Here is a 19,103-nt window from a genome sequence, read left to right as displayed (position 1 = left end):
TCCACACGTCAAGATTAAAAGTTGCCAAATTAAGTAGATGTATAATTGATTATATAGAAAACACGTCAAGATTAAAAGTTGCCAAATTAAGTAGATGTATAATTGATTATATAGAAAAAAGTTTTTGGTTGTTTAATTGAGCCAGCACATCTAACTTTGGGCAAGTGATGCACCAGCCTGTTATCCTTCCAAGGCTAAAGAGTGGGCCCAACTCCCAACTTGGATCGGGCAGGCCAGAATAAGCACCACAAAGCCCAGCCACATGGCCAATTATCCAACCATTTAATGCCCCCACTTGGGTTATAAGCCCTCGTTACAAGGCTCGGCGAATCGATACGCATACATATCTATCCCATTTATATATTGCAGCAATTAAGGTTATGATATCGATGTGGGATAATACTCAAAAAATTTAAAGTTGCTACTTTGGTGAATTAACACCTAAGAGAGAGTTCAATGGTACGTATAGCTAAGATACTACAGCTTTCGTGTTAGAAAAATATCACTGTATTAATTAGTAAATCAATGTTAACATAGCATTTGGACATTTCGTAGTAAAGTTTGTGTTTATAAATTATAATCATGTAGTTTTCAGGTTTACTGCTGAGAGTTTGGACATGGCTTGCAAATGGGGATACAAAGGTTGAGGAAGGGGAGACTCTTTCGAGTAAGGAGAGCCCGTTTTCCGATCAAAATGAACCGTCTTAAGCCCCTACCGAAAAAATTGTTTTAATAATATTATTGAGTATTTAATATTTTAGTAAGCATAAATTAGGTATCATACAAAATCTCCTAATCACCGATTTTAATATTTAATCATGTGCTTAATTTTAATTTTGACATGGCGATTGCATTTCGTTTCACCATTTTCGTTTTTTTTTTCGACGAAAAGGCAGGAGAGCTCGTGATCGTTTCCTCTCACATAAACCCTCCGTTAAACCCTGCAAACACTTACACACATTTTTATACAATTACATTTTGTTTTTAGGTTTGAATTTCTGCTCGCGCCGAGTAGATCTAAGTTCTAAACAACTCTGTGTGGATTTGTGTGCGTTTCTGGTTGTTTTTTTTATCAGTGATTCCTTTAGTCATATGATCAGTTGTAAGTTGTAACGTTTGGATGAGTTTCTAAACAAAGTAATCGGACTTAGCGCCCATGCTCTGCCGATTTTTGTTTTTTGTTTTTATTGTTTTTAAATTCTGTTTTTGCTGATAGTTATCGTTCTGTTGGAACAGAAAAGGTTGCTTTGCTAAACATGGCCTAGTTGTTGAACCCTTGATTTTACATAGTAGAACTAGGAATCTTGATGTATGCTTCTGTCATTAATACTGGGATTGAGTGTTTTTTTTTTGTCGAGGTTTAGTCGGTAAGACCGTTATATCTGAGAAACCATAGATATGTTTGTTGTTGGATCAGAGCTAGTTTTGTGTTTTCTTGAGTAATTCTCTGTTGATTCATGTATGAAATTGAAAACTATTGAGAGATTGACAGCTAAACCTGTTTTATTGATAGCATTCATGAGGCTTACAAAGAATTTTGCTGTTTCTTGCCTTTTAGTTAATGTATTTTTTGAGATCACTGTCTTTACTTCTCCACATTCTTTGGAGTTTAAGGTTCTTCCATAGTTAGATCATTTGGTTTTCTTCCTCTGTATAACTGGTGCTTGAACATTTTGTGCAGTGAAACTTATAGAGAAATTCTTCTTCGTGCCCCAAAATGGCGTTGGCGAGAATAGCTAGAAACGGTTGCCAACAATCCGGAGGTGCAACAGGTAGATATGCTAGAGTAGGGAGCATGCTCGGTGAGGAATTATCATCTGTGAGCAAGTCTCATTCACCTTTCAGTGGAAGATTCACAGCTTTCAACCAAAATGTCACACCACATAGCAGCAATCTTCCGTTTTTCTCGACCACTGGTGGGCTTCCCACTGCAGCTCTTGGCAGTAGGGGGCTGAGGACAACCCCTCGATATGAATATGCTCACGCACAAGCTGCAGTCGAGGAATCTGATTCAGAATGTGAGAATCTTAAGTATCCTACCCTTGAAGCAACAAAGCCCAGTGAGAAGCCTCGGGTGGTTGTTATTGGCAGTGGGTGGGCTGCGTTTCGATTCCTTAAAGGGCTCAACACCAAGGTATATGACATTGTTTGTATATCGCCTAGGAATCACATGGTCTTCACGCCTTTGCTTGCCTCAACTTGCGTCGGAACCTTGGAGTTCCGTTCAGTAGCAGAGCCTGTTAATCAGATACAGAGCCTGTTAAAGTCACTCTCGCTCCCCAAGGCTCCCGGTGGAAGGTAATACTACTGATTCGATCCTTTTGTTCTGCGTTCATCGCGGATTATATGAAATGGGATATATTGCAGGATTGGTATCGATGACTGGCTTCGAGTCCCATCAGTCGAAGATGTGTTCGCCATTGGTGACTGCGCTGGATTTGTTGAAGGGGTCGGGAGGCCAGTGCTTCCCGCTCTAGCTCAGGTGAGACTTCATTCGTCATCACTCATCTTCTTCATTTGCTACCAAACTCAAAGCTAGAGGCATAGTACTATATATTATCATCTAGGAGGAGAAAATGATGAAGAATATATACCATCTATATTGATCAGGTTGCGGAGCGGCAAGGGAAGTATCTAGTTGAGCTGTTCAACAGAGTAGGGAAACAGGGAGGAAAGGCCTCATCCGGCAAAGATATTCCTCTGGGTGACCCGTTCGTCTACAAGCATCTCAGAAGCATGGCGTCTGTGGGACGCTACAAAGCCTTGGTCGATCTCCGCCAGTCCAAGGTAACTTTTCAGGACATTCTACTTCAAGAAATGAGCTCATAAAAACAAGGTTTTTATGGGAATACATCTTGATGTGGCAGGATGCAAAGGGTTTATCACTAGCTGGCTTCCTAAGCTGGTTCATCTGGCGCTCGGCCTATCTCACGCGAGTGATCAGCTGGAGAAACAGATTTTACGTTGCCGTCAACTGGGCAACCACACTCGTTTTCGGCAGAGACAACTCCAGGATCTAATGTTGCAGCATCTACCACAACTTGAATTCTATGATGTTCTATTTCTCTAAACTGTGTGCAAAAGAAAACACATTGAGCAGCAGAAGCATGCCCATGTCATATAAACTAAATATTCACAAGTTCGATAAATTTATTTCGTTATGTCGTCACAATCTCAAGTTGCTGAGAAGAACTCAAACTATACAAGAATTTAAAAATTACCAGACAACATAGGTACCTTCCTTCCCCTTATCTAAACTTAAATATCTAAACTTAAACCTCTGCCGACAATAAATCAAGGCTGGGTTGTTCCTAAACACAAGTGGAATATGGATATTCTAAGTCTAACTCAAAAGAGCATCCGTTGTTCCTCTTGTGAAAGCTGAGAACGAAAAGAATCATACCATAATCCAGCACGGATAGCACGATGACTTTAAATATACAAGTCATTTACCTGACATGGGAATCATAGGGATCAAATAGGTGGTCGGGGATAATCACTGGCAACTTATCTATGTACATAAACAGCCTCTTCAAATTCTCCCTTGTTATGGCAGCCATGTCTATCACGTCCTTGTTTTCGAGAAGCACCCATAGATCACCGGAGTTTACCCTCTTTAAGCTGTCACGACAGAAAGGGCAAGACTGTGATCTTGAACGCCTGCAATTAGAATTATAAGTTGTTTAGTGGAGAGAAATCAAAGCCATTGACACTAAACAGTTACGGAACTGGCACAGTCTCACATCATTGCATGTGCTCCAAAGTAACATATGGGCTTTAGACCTGCCTAGTTTCACCCAAAAGAAACCCCGAGGAAATGAGAATTAACCCAGCCTAACAGAAAACAGAGAGCAACATGCACAGAATAGAAAAACAACAACACTTCAATACTTCAAGATGATATTAATATTCGACGTAACTTAAAGTTTATTGCTAAGCCAAGACACTGTTTGATGTGTAGTTCTCTACAAGGATACATGACGCAACCATATGATGGACTGGAAAAGCAATAATTCTCATCCAGCAACAAAGATATATGTTTCTAACTTTCTACAAAGAACTTAGAAAATGTTTAAACAAAACAGTAGTATACCATTCTCTGTAGCATTTGAGGCAAATGGAATGGTTACAGCTGGGCAAGACAATCTTACTATTCATCTCCATGCAAATACCACATTCTTCTTCCCTCTCAACATCCATTTCCCAGCAATGCCTGAGATCATCTTCATCCTTCCTTCTGTATCTCTCCAGACATACAGCTTTCTGTTTCTTATCTTCAGAATCAGTAACACCTCTCTGAAGTTGCATTAAAGATGGATATATAACAGCTGTGCACAAGATATACTTCTTTTTTAGAACAGAGCTGATTATAACCGCCTTAGAAGAAATGTAATCTACTAGAAAGTAAAAAAAACAGGAAGTTTACCGTAGAACTCTCGAATGCTCGCTTTCCTCTCATGAGTGGACATAGTGGTGGTGCCATCAGCACATACCTGTGCAATTGAACAAGAACTAAGGTGAATCGCGACAGGCATTTTAGGCAATCACATTATACAGGGCATAAGACCTTATAGATTAAGATCCGCAGCAGTCCGAGAGCTCCGGCAAGGTGGCAATCAGTCCATTGAACTAGAAAAAGAAAAATGTGGGCAGCTGGACTATATGACATTCTCATTTGAAGGCACGCGCCATCATACTCCCTCGGAAAATCAGATGCACTGTAAGGATGCTTGAACATTAATTATACTAATTCAACAGATGAAATGGTAATGGATAATCCTCAACTAATAAACCAGGTTACACCTAGCAATTAACATAATTGAGAGGGGAAATCCAGTTGAGAGGAATCAAAATCCAAATACACGATTAATTTGTGGAGGATCATATGGAGAATAATCACAATTTTGGCAAGAGGTAATTCATACCAACAGAGTATTCTAAATTCCAATTAATGTATGGAATTTCCCCAAATTTTAATCCAAAATAGGAGGGGAACAGAAAAAAAATGGAGGAGAGAGAGAAAAAAAACAATTACAGTTCAAGAGAATATCTGAGAAGTTGAATAAAATGTAGTGACTCGAAACCTGAAAATGATAATTATTGATACCAATACGATAAGCTAAGCAACAGATAAAGTAAAAGCCAAACCATCATCATTCATTACTTACAAAAATTGCCAGATGATATGCAGAAACTGGATTCTAATCATCACACCAGCACAAAGAGCGTTTTCGATTTCATGGAAATTTTATAAATAAATAAATTATAGCTCCAAGCACAGAAACCGCAACTGAAAATTTCCGACGAATAAGCAAAAAAACCATAAAATTGCGTTAATTCAAAAATAAAAAAATAAAAACAAAAAAAGAGCTTTAGAAAACAAAAAAATCGAGCGATAAGCTTGTTTGAACATGAGAAGCTCCAAATAATCCAACGAAAAAATGGAGAGGAAGAGGGAATGGAAAAGGAGCTTTACTCACATAGTATTAGCATGCTGAATATCGGCTTCAAGGACTTTGAGCGAGTCTCTGAAAGACTTTCGTATTGGACTTCCGCCGCTCACATACATCTCTTCTCCTACGAAAATTTTCCTTTTCCCCAAATTTTTCGAGGATCAAACAATCATCAGCGCTGATTATAAACGGAAACTTTCAACTCCGTTGAAAATTGAAAATTGAACTTGGATTGGATTGGATATTTGGATGGATAGATGTTTCTGGAGATGTTTTGATTTTTTTTTTGTGTGTATAGAATTTGAAAGAAATTTCTGAAACTGTCACTCTCACACACTCTCTCTCTCAAATTTAGAGCTTTCATCTTGGATATATGAGAGAGAGAATAGATAAAGGGGACACGTCGACGGGAGTGGGTGAGTAATAGTTTAAAGCATTAGGCCATCCACAACGCTGTCTCTATACCGTCTCTTAAACCGTCTCTTAACTACTATTTGAGCACTATTTGAGGGTCCCACTGTCCTTTTTTCCTCCATCTCTTAACTAAGAGACGGAACATGCAACGCTCCGTCTCTTAACCGTCTCTATACCGTCTCTTAATTACTATTCATTCAATTTAATTTATAATTTTTTTTAAAACCCAATTCAATTTAAACAAACACACTTTATTAAAATTAAAACAATATTACAACTTAACATTAAAAAAAACGAAGACATAATTAAAATTCTAAAAAAATAAAAATGACATAATTTAATCTTCTCCGCCAAAGTTTTCCCAAATGTGCTCAATTAGATCCTCTTGGAGTTGGGTGTGGGCGCTAGAGTCGCGTGTCCTTGCCCGAATAGCCAACCGTTCTTGTATAGATGGATGCGCTCCACTTCGCGGCGGACTACTTGCGGTTGAGCTTCCGGGGGATTCGGGGTCGAACCAATTTCCGGCATCGGGTCCTTCGTCTCGGACAATCATGTTGTGCAAGATTATGCACGTATACATGATGTCGACCATGCTCTCCATGAACCACGAACGAGCCGGGGCTTTGATGATGTTGAAGCGCGCTTGGAGAACCCCGAACGCCCTCTCCACATCCTTGCGCGCAGCCTCCTGCTTCTGCGCAAAAAGAGCCTGCTTTGGGTTCGCTGGCCTGCCGCACGTCTTCACGAAGGTCGGCCACTTCGGGTAGATGCCGTCGGCGAGATAGTACCCCATTTTATACCGCCGGTTGTTGGCGACGAAGTTGATGGCCGGCGCTTTACCATCCAAAACTTCGGTAAAGAGGTCGGACTGTTGGAGCACGTTTACGTCGTTGTTCGAGCCAGGGACCCCGAAGTACGCGTGCCAGATCCAAAGTCGGTAGTCGGCAACGGCCTCGAGTACAACGGTTGGGTGGGTGCCTTTGTGGCCGCTCGTGTAGGAACCCCTCCAAGCCACCGGGCAATTCTTCCATTGCCAGTGCATGCAATCGACACTGCCAAGCATCCCGGGGAATCCGTGCACTTGTTCGTGCAGGTTGAGGAGGAACTGACAATCCTCCGTGGTTGGCCTCCGGAGAAATTCGTCACTGAAGGCTGCCCGGACGCCTCTGCAGAAGTTGAGCAAGCACAAGCGCTCAGTGCTGTCTCCGATGTGCAGGTATTCGTCGAATATGTCGGCCGTTTGTCCAGTCGCAAGCTGCCGGATGGCTGCAGTACATTTCTGCAGCGTCGTGTGGCTGGGACGACCGACCGCGTCGAACCCTTCTCGGAAGAACTCCTCCCTGGCCGCCAAAGTATTCGCTATGTGGAGAAATAGCTGTTTCCGCATGCGGAAACGGCGACGGAAATAGGTATCTCCCCAAATCGGGTTATCGCAGAAGTAGTCGCGTACTAACCGTGCGGCGGCTTCCTCCCGGTTCCGATTGATGTACTTCCGGGAGCGTCGTGGGGGTGGTGCGGCTTCCTCCGCCTCTCGTCGTCGATCTTCTTCGAGTGATTGTTCCATTAATTGGCGCATTTGCTCAAAAGGATCCATTTGTTTGAGTTGATTGAAGATGGAAATTGGAGTGATAGAGAGGATTTGAGAGGAATAGATGTGTGTTTGTGTTTGAAATGAGTATGGAATAGAATTATTTATAGAGTAAAAAATTAAAAATTTAAAAAATGAAAATAAATATTTAACGGTAATATTACCGTTTGAAAAAAAAAATTATTAAAAATCGATTTTTTTAAAAAAAATGAATTATTGCGTCATCAGTGACGACGCCCACTCGCGGGCCAGCGAGTGGGCGTTACGCACGCATGGGGACGTGCCACGTGTCTCGGGCGCGTGGCGAGACAGCTCGTCTCGTGTCTCTCCGAGACGAGCTACGCGACGAGACGGTCGCGAGCTGGAGACGAGATGGCCGCTGCAATGCGTCTCGCGGGGGTCTCGTCTCTCCGAGACGAGACGCGAGCCCGGCGCGAGACGCGTTGTGGATGGTCTTAGCAACGTGGCGGTGCACCTCCCGCTCAGTTTAACGCCCTACGGGGTGCCCCATGACACGCTCTATATGTTTTACTATTGTTTAGTTAATTAATTTAAATATTTTTAAATATTTAATGCAAACTAATTAAAAAACACAACGAGTAGCTAAAAACCGGCGAATACTGCATTGATTAAATAAAAGTTACACGATTCAAGTTGGATAATCTACGCAATTCCCAACTTCCAGCGCAGCTCATCGATCAACCCCCGGAGATATTCGGCTTGGGCGGGGTCCGTACACTTCGTGAGGGCCTTGTGCGTCTGCAACAAGGTCTTCGCCATCGAGGTTGTTGCCAACGACTCATACGCGGCGGTCGTCGGGGTCGGGACCGGGACCGGGATCGGCGATGGGGTGGCGGCGGTCGAGGATGATGTCGTCGTCGCCTTCCCCTTATTCTTCGCAGCCTTGACGCCTATGGGACGCCGGGAGGACATCGGTGTGCCGCAACTCTCTTCCTCCATGTATGTCCGGTTGAGGTCCACAGGACGAGTTCCGCTTTCGCTGCTCGTGTAACCACCAGCTTCAGTGGTCTTCGTCCTCTTTGGCGCACCGGTGTGCAGAATCCCGCTTTAGAACTTCTGCTTGTCCCTCAAGAGCGCCCAGATGGCCAAATGCTTGAAGTCACCGTACAGGGACTGGTACGACAACAGCGCTCTATCGCGCACGTCGCTCAAGCTCTCGTCGCTCCCCTACTCCCTCTCGCACTTCTCGTACTCCGCCGCGAACAGGTTGACTTGCTTCTTCACTTGATCCCAGTGCTTGCGGAGCTGCTCTCGTTGGCGCTTGTACGCGGTCGGCGGCTTCGCCGCATTGTAGCGCTCGGTGATGCGCTCCCAGTACGCGAGCTGCTTCTGGTTGTTCGCGAATATCGGGTCTTCCGATATATCCACCTAATACCTAGCCAAGACGAGGGTTTCATTCGGCCGGTAGTTCGTACGGCCGGGGGTGTACTCTTCATTCATTGCCGGAGGTGGCATCTTGGTCGCGCGGTGCTGAATCCGCTTCTTTTTTGCAGGGGCGGAAGTGGCGGCGGTGGATGGGGTGGCGTCGGCGGCGGCGCGGCGGGAGGGGGCGACGAGTCGGTTTGGAGACGGCATCGTGTTGGTGTCGAACTACCGATATTCGTCGGGTTCTGTACCGGCCAACGCGCATCACCACTAAACATCGGACTATTGGGACTTGAATCCATTTCGTAGTAAATGTGAGTTTCGAGAGTGGAATCGTGAAATTAAATGTTACAAATGAATGTGGGGTAGGGGGTATTTATACAAAATTTTCGAATTTAACATTTAAAAAAAAATAAAAAAACGCATGTCATCGTCCCCGCCCATCGTCCGCCGAGCCCACAATGGTGCCCGATGGCGCAGACGATGGCCTATCGTCCGTGCCAATCGTTCGCCGAGCCCACAGTGGTGCCCGATGCAGCGGACGATCGGCCATCGTCCGCGCTTCTTCCGCACCCGAAGCTTAGGGCGTGGGCATAGAGCGCGCCCTATAGCAAGCACCCACAATGGAGGCATCGTCCGCGCCCGAGAACGATGGCACGTATAGGGCGTGCCATCGGGCGCCCCATTGTGGGTGCCCTAAGGGATAATTGCCCTTTTTATAATTTTGTACAGTATTTAATTGCATCAAATTATACCTTAATAATTACTGTTATTAATCATTCTAGCATATATTTCAAAAATATTGCAAACAATAATTATACTGAGTTTATTATTTTTATTTGTCCACGAAATTTAATCTCTTTCATTTTGGTAATTTTTTTTTTTCTTCTAATCTCATTGCTGATATTTCTCCATTTTTTTCATTTTTCTCTTATTTTATTAATCATGTATTAAAACTCGTACCATTCAATAATAAGATTATTGATAGTAGATGAAGAGAGTAGTAGGATTATTGATAGTAGAAAGATAATTATTTTCTACCGTTTTAAAAAATTGCTGGTATGGGAAAAATATTGATTTTAGCTATTTACTGAATTTTTTACTCCTGTATTTGATACTCCTTGTTACTATCATAATTCATAATTATTCTAGTTCTCCAAATAAAACTTTAATAGATTTACTAGTATAGAATATTTTATAAATATAGGAATTTTGGTCTAATAAGGAATTTTGGTCTAGATTTATTAGATTCTTATATACGGTGGTATTATAGTATTATTTGATTCACCTAATCAGACCTTATCTTAGCATTGACCTAAATTTAAATTCGGCAAGCTTATCATACTTTTATAATTTATTTTTAAAAAGTTGATTATTGACATTTTATAGCTTATCCAAACTTAGAGCATCTCCAATGCACGGATGTCCCACTCGGACATCCACTAGGACTTCCCAAAAATACCTCCTGCCAAGTCACTAGGACTTCCCTTTCACAATCCGCCCTTCCCATTAGGACTTCTCGCAATAAAAAAAATCACAAATTCACAAATAAAGCAATTTACGTTTACGGAAATAAAATTTCAACACGAATACGAACGGGAAAAATTATCAACTTCATTAAAAAAACATACATGATTAGAAAAAAAAATACATAGTAATAAAACAAAAAAAGTAATAACATCAACGTCAACCCCTCCGCGTCCAAATCTCTTCGATAATATCGTGCTGAAGTCGAACATGGGCATTTGTTTGCCGCATGTCGGCAAATGCACGCATCCGCTCGACCTCTCCATGAGGTACCCCCATATTCACATTCGCGGTGGCCACGCCGTGACTTGGACCTGCACCCGTATCATCTTCATTGGTCCACTGAGTCAGTTCCGCAGCTTCATTTTCGACAATCATGTTGTGCATTATGATACATGCGTACATGACATCGCCGATGTTGGGAATATACCACTGCCGTGCAGGACCCTTTACTACCGACCATCGACTCTGGAGCACACCAAATGCCCGCTCCACATCCTTGCGCGCTGCTTCCTGACGGCTCGCAAAGTATGACTTCTTTTGCCCGAGCGGATGCTTGGTTGTCTTCACAAAGATGGGCCAGTTTGGGTATATCCCATCCGCCAAATAGTATCCCATATTGTGCTGGTTGCCGTTGGCGACGAAACTGATGACGGGACCAACGCCATTGCACTGAGCGTTGAACAGGGGCGACGACTGGAGAACGTTGATGTCGTTGTTCGACCCGGCGACTCCAAAATAAGCATGCCATATCCACAACCGGTAGTCAGCTACAGCTTCAAGGATCATCGTGGGATGCTTGGCTTTGAAGCCGGTAGTGTATATCCCCTTCCAGGCTGCGGGGCAGTTCTTCCACTCCCAATGCATACAATCTATGCTGCCCAACATCCTAGGGAACCCGTGCACCGACCCATGCATATCTATCACCCTTTGGCAGTCTTCGGGGCTCGGACTCCGAAGATACCGCTCCCCGAATATCGCTCTCACGCCCGCGCAAAAATTCTGCAGACACTCGACGGCTGTCGACTCGCCAATGTGGAGGTACTGGTTGAACATGTCGGCCGCGCCTCCGTACGCCAGTTGTCTGATTGCGACAGTGCACTTCTGTAAGGGCGTGAGTCCGGGTTTGCCAACTGCATCCTCCCTGATCCTAAAATACAGGTATCTTCTCTCTAAAACACCCACGATATGCATAAACAGCGGACGATGCATCCTAAAACGTCACCGGAATAAGGCATCCCCAAAATGCGGTTGCAGAGAGAAGTAGTCCTGATACAACCGAATATGTGCAGCAATGTGGTCACGGGGTATTGTAGTTCGACGACGGATCGGCCGATGTACCGCCGCCGCTGCTCCCTCTGGTGTAGCAGCCTATCTATCGCACCTTCCACAGCGACCTCCAATTCATCATCGCTATCACTGTCACTAGTCATTCTAGATATACTTGAAAATAGAGATGTAGAGAGAGAAACTTGTTAACACAAGTGGTGCGAATGAAATGAAGTTCAACGAGCTGTATATATAGAGTTTAAAAAAAAAATTAATTACCTGACGTCCGCCCGCCCGTCGCCCGCACATCCGAGGACATCCGACGTCCTTACGGGACGTCCGTATCCGAGTTGAAACGCCACAATGGCGGACGTCCCAGTCGCCCGTCGCAGATGTCCGACCGGACGTCCGCCATTGGAGATGCTCTTATATAGCGTTATCAAAAGACAAACTATATTTATGTTGTCAATTTTCCACATAATTTTAATCAGTTGACTACATGAAGAGATACAATCATACACTTATTTCATAGTAGTAGTATTATGATAAACACAAATATTCTAAAGCGTTATGATTTCACAATTATTAGTAAACACAAATTCAAATTATGATGTCTGGTGTTGGCCTATCCACAATGAAACAATTATAAATTGTTTATTTTAATTGAAAAGATATGGATGGTGGTAATTAAATTTTAAGCCACTCTCTTTGTACAGAAAATTCTAAACCTCTCTTTCTATATACAGATAAAATCTTGTTATCATAGTTAAGTAACATAATGCAGCTTTTATTGGATTCTTCCCATCCAAATTTAACATTGATGTGAGATGAAGCAATATTTAGTGGATAAGTGGGGCAAAATTAGCTGTCATTTTATCCATAATCCACAGCCCCACTATAGCACACCTCTTTTATCAATACTTAATAAATTAATAATTTATCCAATATAATTATTTTTTATTCAATTCCAACTTGAAGTTAATAACTATAATCTTTATTAAATTAATAGCATTACAATCTTTATTAAAACCTCTTCAAAATAATAGTAGCATACTAGTATCACTAAATATTTTAACCGGTTCAAACATGAGGTCATTAAGTAAATTAATACTTTTTAAAAAAATTATTTTATAAATAGTTATATGATCCTATCAACGTCATAAACTAAATAATCTTATGCATTTCTTTATTTAATTAAATTCAAATTTTGTCGAATTTATGCGATATTTATGTGTGCCTGCTATATCCTACTTTAACTACTCCCTCTTTCAACAATAAATACTCTATTTTATCATTTTCATCATCAATAAAGTCTCATTTACCATTTTTATAATAAACTCACATTCGAACTTTATCTTACTCACATTTTATTATAAAACTAATATATAAAAGTTAGACTCACCCTCCACTAATTTTTCCCACTCACTTTCGATTACAAATTTTAAAACTCATGACATGTCAAATGTGGACTTATAATCGAGGACGGAGGGAGTAATAATATGTTAATATACCGATTTATTAATATTTTTCTTAAATAAGTACTTCATTTAATCATGAAAATAGTCATGTTTTTAATTTTTTTTTTTCTCATCCATCAAAATTAATGATGGATTTTTTTTTCGCAATTTCTCAATATTGTAGTGCTATCTAGTAGGAGTACAACTTATATTTGGCTTACTATTTATATTCATTTTCCTTTCTCTTATATATTTTTCTTAGATTTTATTAATTATAGTATTAAAATTTATGTTGTTCAATGCCAGAAATTAATTTTTCAAAGATGGAGTAAATATGATTTTGTAATCTATAGAGATTTAATTTTTTGAGATTCTACTTAAATCAAATCAAAAAATATTCGGGTGTCTGCCACTTTTCTTGCTTTTGCAATTTGCATTGTAATCCGTGGGCGAGTTGCTTTCGGCCCATCAATGTGCTCTCTTTGGTTTCAAGAATATTAAAAACTTTTTATCTCTATATTGATCTTTTATTACTAAAACTTTTTATGGTTTCAATAATAGACTCTAGTGAAAATCAAATAAAAAGAAATACTTTTTCGTTTTAACTTAAAAAAGGAAAAGAATGTAAAGAAGAGAACCGACTATATACTCCATTATAAATAGTAGTAGTACTCTGGAGTAGTATATGTAAAATTATAGGGATTTCAATAATAGACTCTAGTGAAAATCAAATAAAAATAAATACTTTTTCGTTTTAACTTAAAAAGGAAAAGAATGTGAAGAAGAGAACCGACTATATACTCCATTATAAATAGTACTCTGGGGTAGTATATGTAAAATTATAGTGATGTGATTGATTGCTAATTATTTACTAACTTGGTAACTACTTCTGTTAAAATATAGCTATTAAATCTTAAAGATTCAGTGGTGTCACAATGAAAATTCATTTCGTATTGATTAAATTAAAAATTGTCTTTTAATCATTTCTTATAGTACATAGCAATTTTTGGGATTCCCGTGTTGTTAACACAACATTGTAAAATTGTCACCTCAGTGTCTTGAGTATGTCAACTAAATTTGATTGACATTTTTTTGGATTATAGTAGTTGCATTAACTTGATTATCGAAAACATTGAAAATTCAAATAAAATTATCTAATTTTATCATCTGAACATATGCAATTAGTATCTCATCAGAATCCTTATAAAATTACCTTTAATATGATATTATACGTTTTGTTAAAAAAATATTTAAATCGAGATAATTGTATGAGTTTAAAGTTTTGAGATATTATAAATAAAAGTTAGTTATAACTAACAAAATTTGGTTTCCATTAATAATACTATTATTTACTAAGGAGTTGACATTAGTACACTTTGATTGACATTGTTACAATAGCTAGTTGACATAGCATGGAATTTGACCTTTGTCATTATTTCAGATAGAATGGACTAAATTTGATAGTTATCAATTTAAGGTAAAGTTAACCGTCTAATAATACCCTAAAACTATATCTAAACAATGATATGGAGACATATGTATGAGTATACAAGTTAGAGCATCCTCATTGTAGCTCGTGGATGGCTCTATCTCGTCTTGTCGAGACAAGCCACCGACGGACCGGGTTGCAATGGTCCCATCTCGCTGAGTGTGGTGCTAGGTGAGAAAATCGATGAGTCCGAAAAATGGTATAGCCCATGAACAATGTAGATGAATTATGGAAGTACTCCATTCGTCTCATTCAAGATGGTCATCTTTCTTTTTTTTATTTTCCAATTAAGATGGCTATTTTCCAATTTTGGAAATAACCTCATCTATCCTCTTTAAAATATTCAACTACATTTTTCCTCTCTATTTTATTCCACCTAACAACACTTCCTAAAATCTCGTGTCACTCAAGAATGTGGTCATCTTGAATGGTACGGAGGGAGTAAGAAATAAGGTTGTTGACTGCCTTATGGATTAAAAAAAAGAAAAATAAATGTGACATTGGAAAAAAAAGAAAAAAGAAAGGAACAATTTCACCTCTATAAATGTTGCCATGACGATTGTTTTCAAGTAACGCATCATGTTCAAAAAAATTAGGTGAAATAGAAAAGACTGCAAAAATTTATAAATAGTTTAAAAGGCAAATTTATACCTATTCTTTTTGTATAAAATCTAACTTCGTGGAATTTCTTAAAAATCAAGAAGTGAGAAAAAAAAATAGAAGAAATGAAAATTTCTAAATAATAACAGTAAATTTTAAATGTGTTGCAGAGAAACAGATATTTTGATATTTTTATGAACAAAAAAAATCAAAACAATGTAAACTGCAATCAGCTTTGGTCCATTTCAAGAAGAGAAGAACTGTTGATAATAAGGCAATGTCAAACTAATTCTTCCCCAATTTCCATTATGCAATCCCTAATTCACCACAAAGCCATTTCCCGATTCCCTTCCCACACGCCACTCTCCAATTACTACCTCTCACAAATCAGTAAGAACAATGATTTTCTCACGATTCGCTCCAAAATTGGTTTCAGAACGCTGACTAAATGCTCCGCCACATCTCTTCAACCTCTACGTTATAATGGCTGGGACGATTTTCAGTTCGATTCCGGTGAGGTAAATCAGTTTCGTAATCTTCTTAGCTCCTCTGGAATTGGCGATAAGAAGTATGTATTTGTGTATCTGTTTGGATTTATTTGCGCATTGGCGATTTCTAGAGTTAAGGTTTCATGGATTATGGTGTTTCCAGCTTGTGCTGTGGTGTTTGCTGTTGGATTTTCGGCTGGATTGGTTAAAGGGGGTCACTTGAAAGGGTTGAAATTGAACGGGAATAGGATGAAGATTAGTGATGAATCTTTAAAAGGTTGCATTGAGGAGTTAAAGAGGAATGAAGAGAGGGTTTTGGAGATGAAAAATGGAATTGGAAGATGCATTGAGAGAAATCAAGTTAGTTTAAGTGATTTAGAAGGTTATATTGATGTTATAGGATCTGTCAGTGTATCTCTTCGAAACACGACAACTTTTGTGGAGAATTGTGTGCAGAGTGTAGTAGGTGGTAAACAAGACAAGGATGGGGGTTTTCATGATGAGTCCGGTAGGAAAAGAAAGAAATCGGGTGAAAACGGGTTGAATTTTTCTCAGTATTTGAATGGTGTCTTTGGAGCTAAGCTTGATGATCCGAAGTCTGGTAAAATTGGGGGCGTTGGTAAGATGGAATCTGTGGATGCAGAGGTGAACAACGAAAAGCTAGGAAACATCTTAGCTTCTCCTTCCGATGAACGAAATCCAAGTTCTGCATTAAGTGAAAATCCGGGAAATATGAGTGCTTTTGACAACCCTTTTGATAGCTCTAGTAGTGCTCGAGATAGTGTTGGATATTATGGTGATGAGACTGGAATGGAATATATGCCTTTTGGAAATGAGAAGAAGAATTTTGTTGGGACGAATGATAATGCAAAATCAGTTTTTGACCAGACAATCCTTACTTACCAGAATAAGACATCAAGATTCGTGAGCAATCAGCAGATACACATGAAAGATTGTCAGGATGAGACTGAAACAATGTTGTCTCACAATAGCTTGTACGATTCTGTGGATGTTAGCATCAACATGAACCGTGTAAAAACTTCAGCTACTTCTGGTCGCCAGAAGAAAAGCAAAACCACAAGTAGAAATTATCTGCATCCTGAAAACATGGAAGAGGACCTATTGGATTCCCATAGATATCCTTTTGAGAATGTGGCTTTTGAGCCAGAAAAAGAACCGAACTTTGCCAACCAAGACTCTTCATATGAGAATACCTTTGGTTCTTCTCCATCTTCGTCATGTAGTGATGATTTGAAATTCAATAGGTATCTTGTGGAAGCTAATGATCTTTTGAAAGAAGCAAAGAGATGCTTGACACAAAAAGTTGATGATGGTAGAGCCGAGCATGCACTGCATAAGTCTGCAATGCTACTCTCAGAAGCAATAGAAATGAGGCCGATGAGTTTATTGGCTGTGGGCCAGTTGGGTAACACATATCTCCTTCATGGAGAACTAAAACTGGGAATGACCCGGTACTTGAGATCCCTAATCGTCAAACCTGATCAACTTGCTAACAAAGACAAGATAAGATCTTCTCTTGTGGTTGCTTGTGAAGAATGTGAAGAGCTCCTGATTAAGGCAGGAAGGAAATACAGATTGGCCATGTCAATTGATGGGAATGATATGAGAGCCTTGTATAATTGGGGCCTCGCTCTTTCCTTCCGTGCCCAGTTGATCGCTGATATTGGACCTGTGAGCAATTTTTCTCTAGAAAGAATATCTCTTCTTTTCCATATTGATGTTAATTAGTTAGAGCCTAGTACTTTCTTAGCTCTACTTGGGTATGTATATAGTGCTAGAGTGAACCTATTGTTTTCGAAACTTTTTATTGAAGTTAGCCTTTTGGTCTTATCACTCATTCAGTCCTTATGTTGATACTACAGAGTGCTGCACGTGATGCCGACAATGTTTTCTTGGCCGCCATAGACAAGTTTGATGCCATGATGTCCAAAAGCAATGTTTATGCCCCTGATGGTAATTTACACCTAACTTGAACCAAGTTTGCATGCTAATTTGAAGGATCTGATTTGTCCCTCTTCATTTGAATTGGCTTTATGTTATACTATCTATGCCACTTACTATTTATAGTAATATACTGAGGTTTTGAGAAGTATTTGGATTTCTGCCGATATCTTACCTTAAACCTACTTCATCGACTAGGAAAGACTTACACATTTATAACATGTTAATTTAAATTTATCTGCACATCATCACAATATTCTACTTCTTTCATTATTGTTGTTGAATATATGCTTATTTTATCAAGTAATTTGCACATTGCAGCTCTTTTCAGATGGGGTGCTGCATTGCAGCACAGGGCTCAGCTGAGGCCTAGTCGTAGTAGAGAAAAGGTGAAGCTACTGCAGCAAGCGAGGCAATTATACGAAGATGCTCTTCAGATGGATTCTAGAAATCCTCGACTACGACAAGCCCTGTCGTCCTGCGCGTCGGAGTTGGACTCTTGGTATACTTAAACATAAAGGTATGAAATTGGAATACCAGGGCAATGAATATGGTCCTTTAATCACATTTTTGTGCAAATTCTCTGCACTTTCTGTTGTGGGTTGATTTCATCAAGGAATAATGAATACCAACAAAATAAAATTTAGTGGACCACAATATGTAATTCAGATTTTACCCTAGTCCACATATAGAATAAGAGGGAGGACCCTGTTTAGAGTTTTCTGATGAGCCATTATTATTCTCATTTTGGTGAAATATTGTGATTTCTGAATATTGTTGTATATTTTGATGAAATTGGTAAATGTATAATATTGAATTCCCATCCAGATAGTATAAGTTAAAAGTGCTATGATTGATAGATTAAATAGATGATCCATCTATTATTTACCATGCGTACCATCAGCAATGCTCAGGGATACACTCAGAATTCCGCCACGTAACTGTCCCGACCCAAACACGATTGGTGAGCACCTACATTTCCTACGAGGGTAAATGGAGAATCATTATCAGTCTTCTTTCAAGAAGTACTAGCTCTTGTAACATTTTATATTTGTGTTGTCCGTAAAATAGTAGATCCGGGTATGCTACGAACAAAAGTAATGAAAAGTCTCTGGTGTCAGAAGTGACATTTTATAAACTATTTGTAGTAGTAGTTCATCAAAATATGTAACGACTAAGACAATTTCAGAAGACTGTCATGAAAAGTCTCTAGTATCAGAAGTGACATTACAAACTATATGTAGTAGTTGATCAGGATATGCAACTAACGAAACAAACTCAGAAGAAATAGTCATGAAAATCTCTATTGTCAGAAGAGATATTACAAGCTATTTGTAGTAGTTGAACGATATGCACTGAAAAAAGGTAAAATTATAATTTAAATCATAACTTTTAGTTGACTTATGATCAATCTCATAACTTATAAAAGTAGCTACCTAAATCATAACTTTTGTACATTTCTCAATTGTC

At 39.6% G+C, this 19,103-nt stretch overlaps 3 protein-coding genes across 6 annotated transcripts; 2 read left to right on the top strand and 1 right to left on the bottom strand.

The window, feature by feature from the left end:
* The first annotated feature begins 867 nt into the window (after positions 1 to 867).
* On the top strand, positions 868 to 3,169 carry LOC121775600 (internal alternative NAD(P)H-ubiquinone oxidoreductase A2, mitochondrial-like). The gene is made up of 5 exons (XM_042172704.1): positions 868 to 988; positions 1,682 to 2,298; positions 2,368 to 2,482; positions 2,611 to 2,787; positions 2,868 to 3,169. Exons 2-5 carry the CDS (start codon positions 1,718 to 1,720, stop codon positions 3,018 to 3,020), a joined length of 1,026 nt encoding a protein of 341 aa, XP_042028638.1. The 5' UTR covers positions 868 to 988; positions 1,682 to 1,717; the 3' UTR covers positions 3,021 to 3,169.
* Positions 3,122 to 5,816, bottom strand: LOC121775601 (E3 ubiquitin-protein ligase AIRP2-like). Of its 2 annotated transcripts, none has more exons than XM_042172705.1 (5): positions 5,481 to 5,816; positions 4,568 to 4,718; positions 4,427 to 4,493; positions 4,094 to 4,328; positions 3,122 to 3,660 (listed from the first exon to the last, which is right to left on the bottom strand). In XM_042172705.1, the coding sequence occupies exons 1-5, from the start codon at positions 5,567 to 5,569 to the stop codon at positions 3,450 to 3,452; spliced, it is 753 nt and encodes a 250-aa protein (XP_042028639.1). In that variant the 5' UTR covers positions 5,570 to 5,816; the 3' UTR covers positions 3,122 to 3,449. The 2 variants fall into 2 exon arrangements, with proteins under 2 accessions (XP_042028639.1, XP_042028640.1); XM_042172706.1 differs by lacking the exon at positions 5,481 to 5,816 and adding an exon at positions 5,169 to 5,256.
* A 9,572-nt stretch (positions 5,817 to 15,388) lies between these two features.
* LOC121773220 lies at positions 15,389 to 18,870 on the top strand. 3 transcript variants are annotated; one of them, XM_042170034.1, is made up of 4 exons: positions 15,389 to 17,363; positions 17,555 to 17,645; positions 17,955 to 18,153; positions 18,548 to 18,870. In XM_042170034.1, exons 1-3 carry the CDS (start codon positions 15,492 to 15,494, stop codon positions 18,143 to 18,145), a joined length of 2,154 nt encoding a protein of 717 aa, XP_042025968.1. In that variant the 5' UTR covers positions 15,389 to 15,491; the 3' UTR covers positions 18,146 to 18,153; positions 18,548 to 18,870. The 3 variants fall into 3 exon arrangements, with proteins under 3 accessions (XP_042025968.1, XP_042025967.1, XP_042025966.1); XM_042170033.1 differs by having other exon boundaries at positions 18,538 to 18,870; XM_042170032.1 differs by lacking the exon at positions 18,548 to 18,870 and having other exon boundaries at positions 17,955 to 18,460.
* The last annotated feature ends 233 nt before the right edge of the window (positions 18,871 to 19,103 follow it).

This window comes from Salvia splendens, chromosome 17 (genome assembly GCF_004379255.2).
Source record: "Salvia splendens isolate huo1 chromosome 17, SspV2, whole genome shotgun sequence".
Classification (NCBI taxonomy): Eukaryota; Viridiplantae; Streptophyta; class Magnoliopsida; order Lamiales; family Lamiaceae; genus Salvia; species Salvia splendens.
Note: the sequence above shows the minus strand (reverse complement) of the source record. Positions and strands in the feature narration are given on the sequence as shown.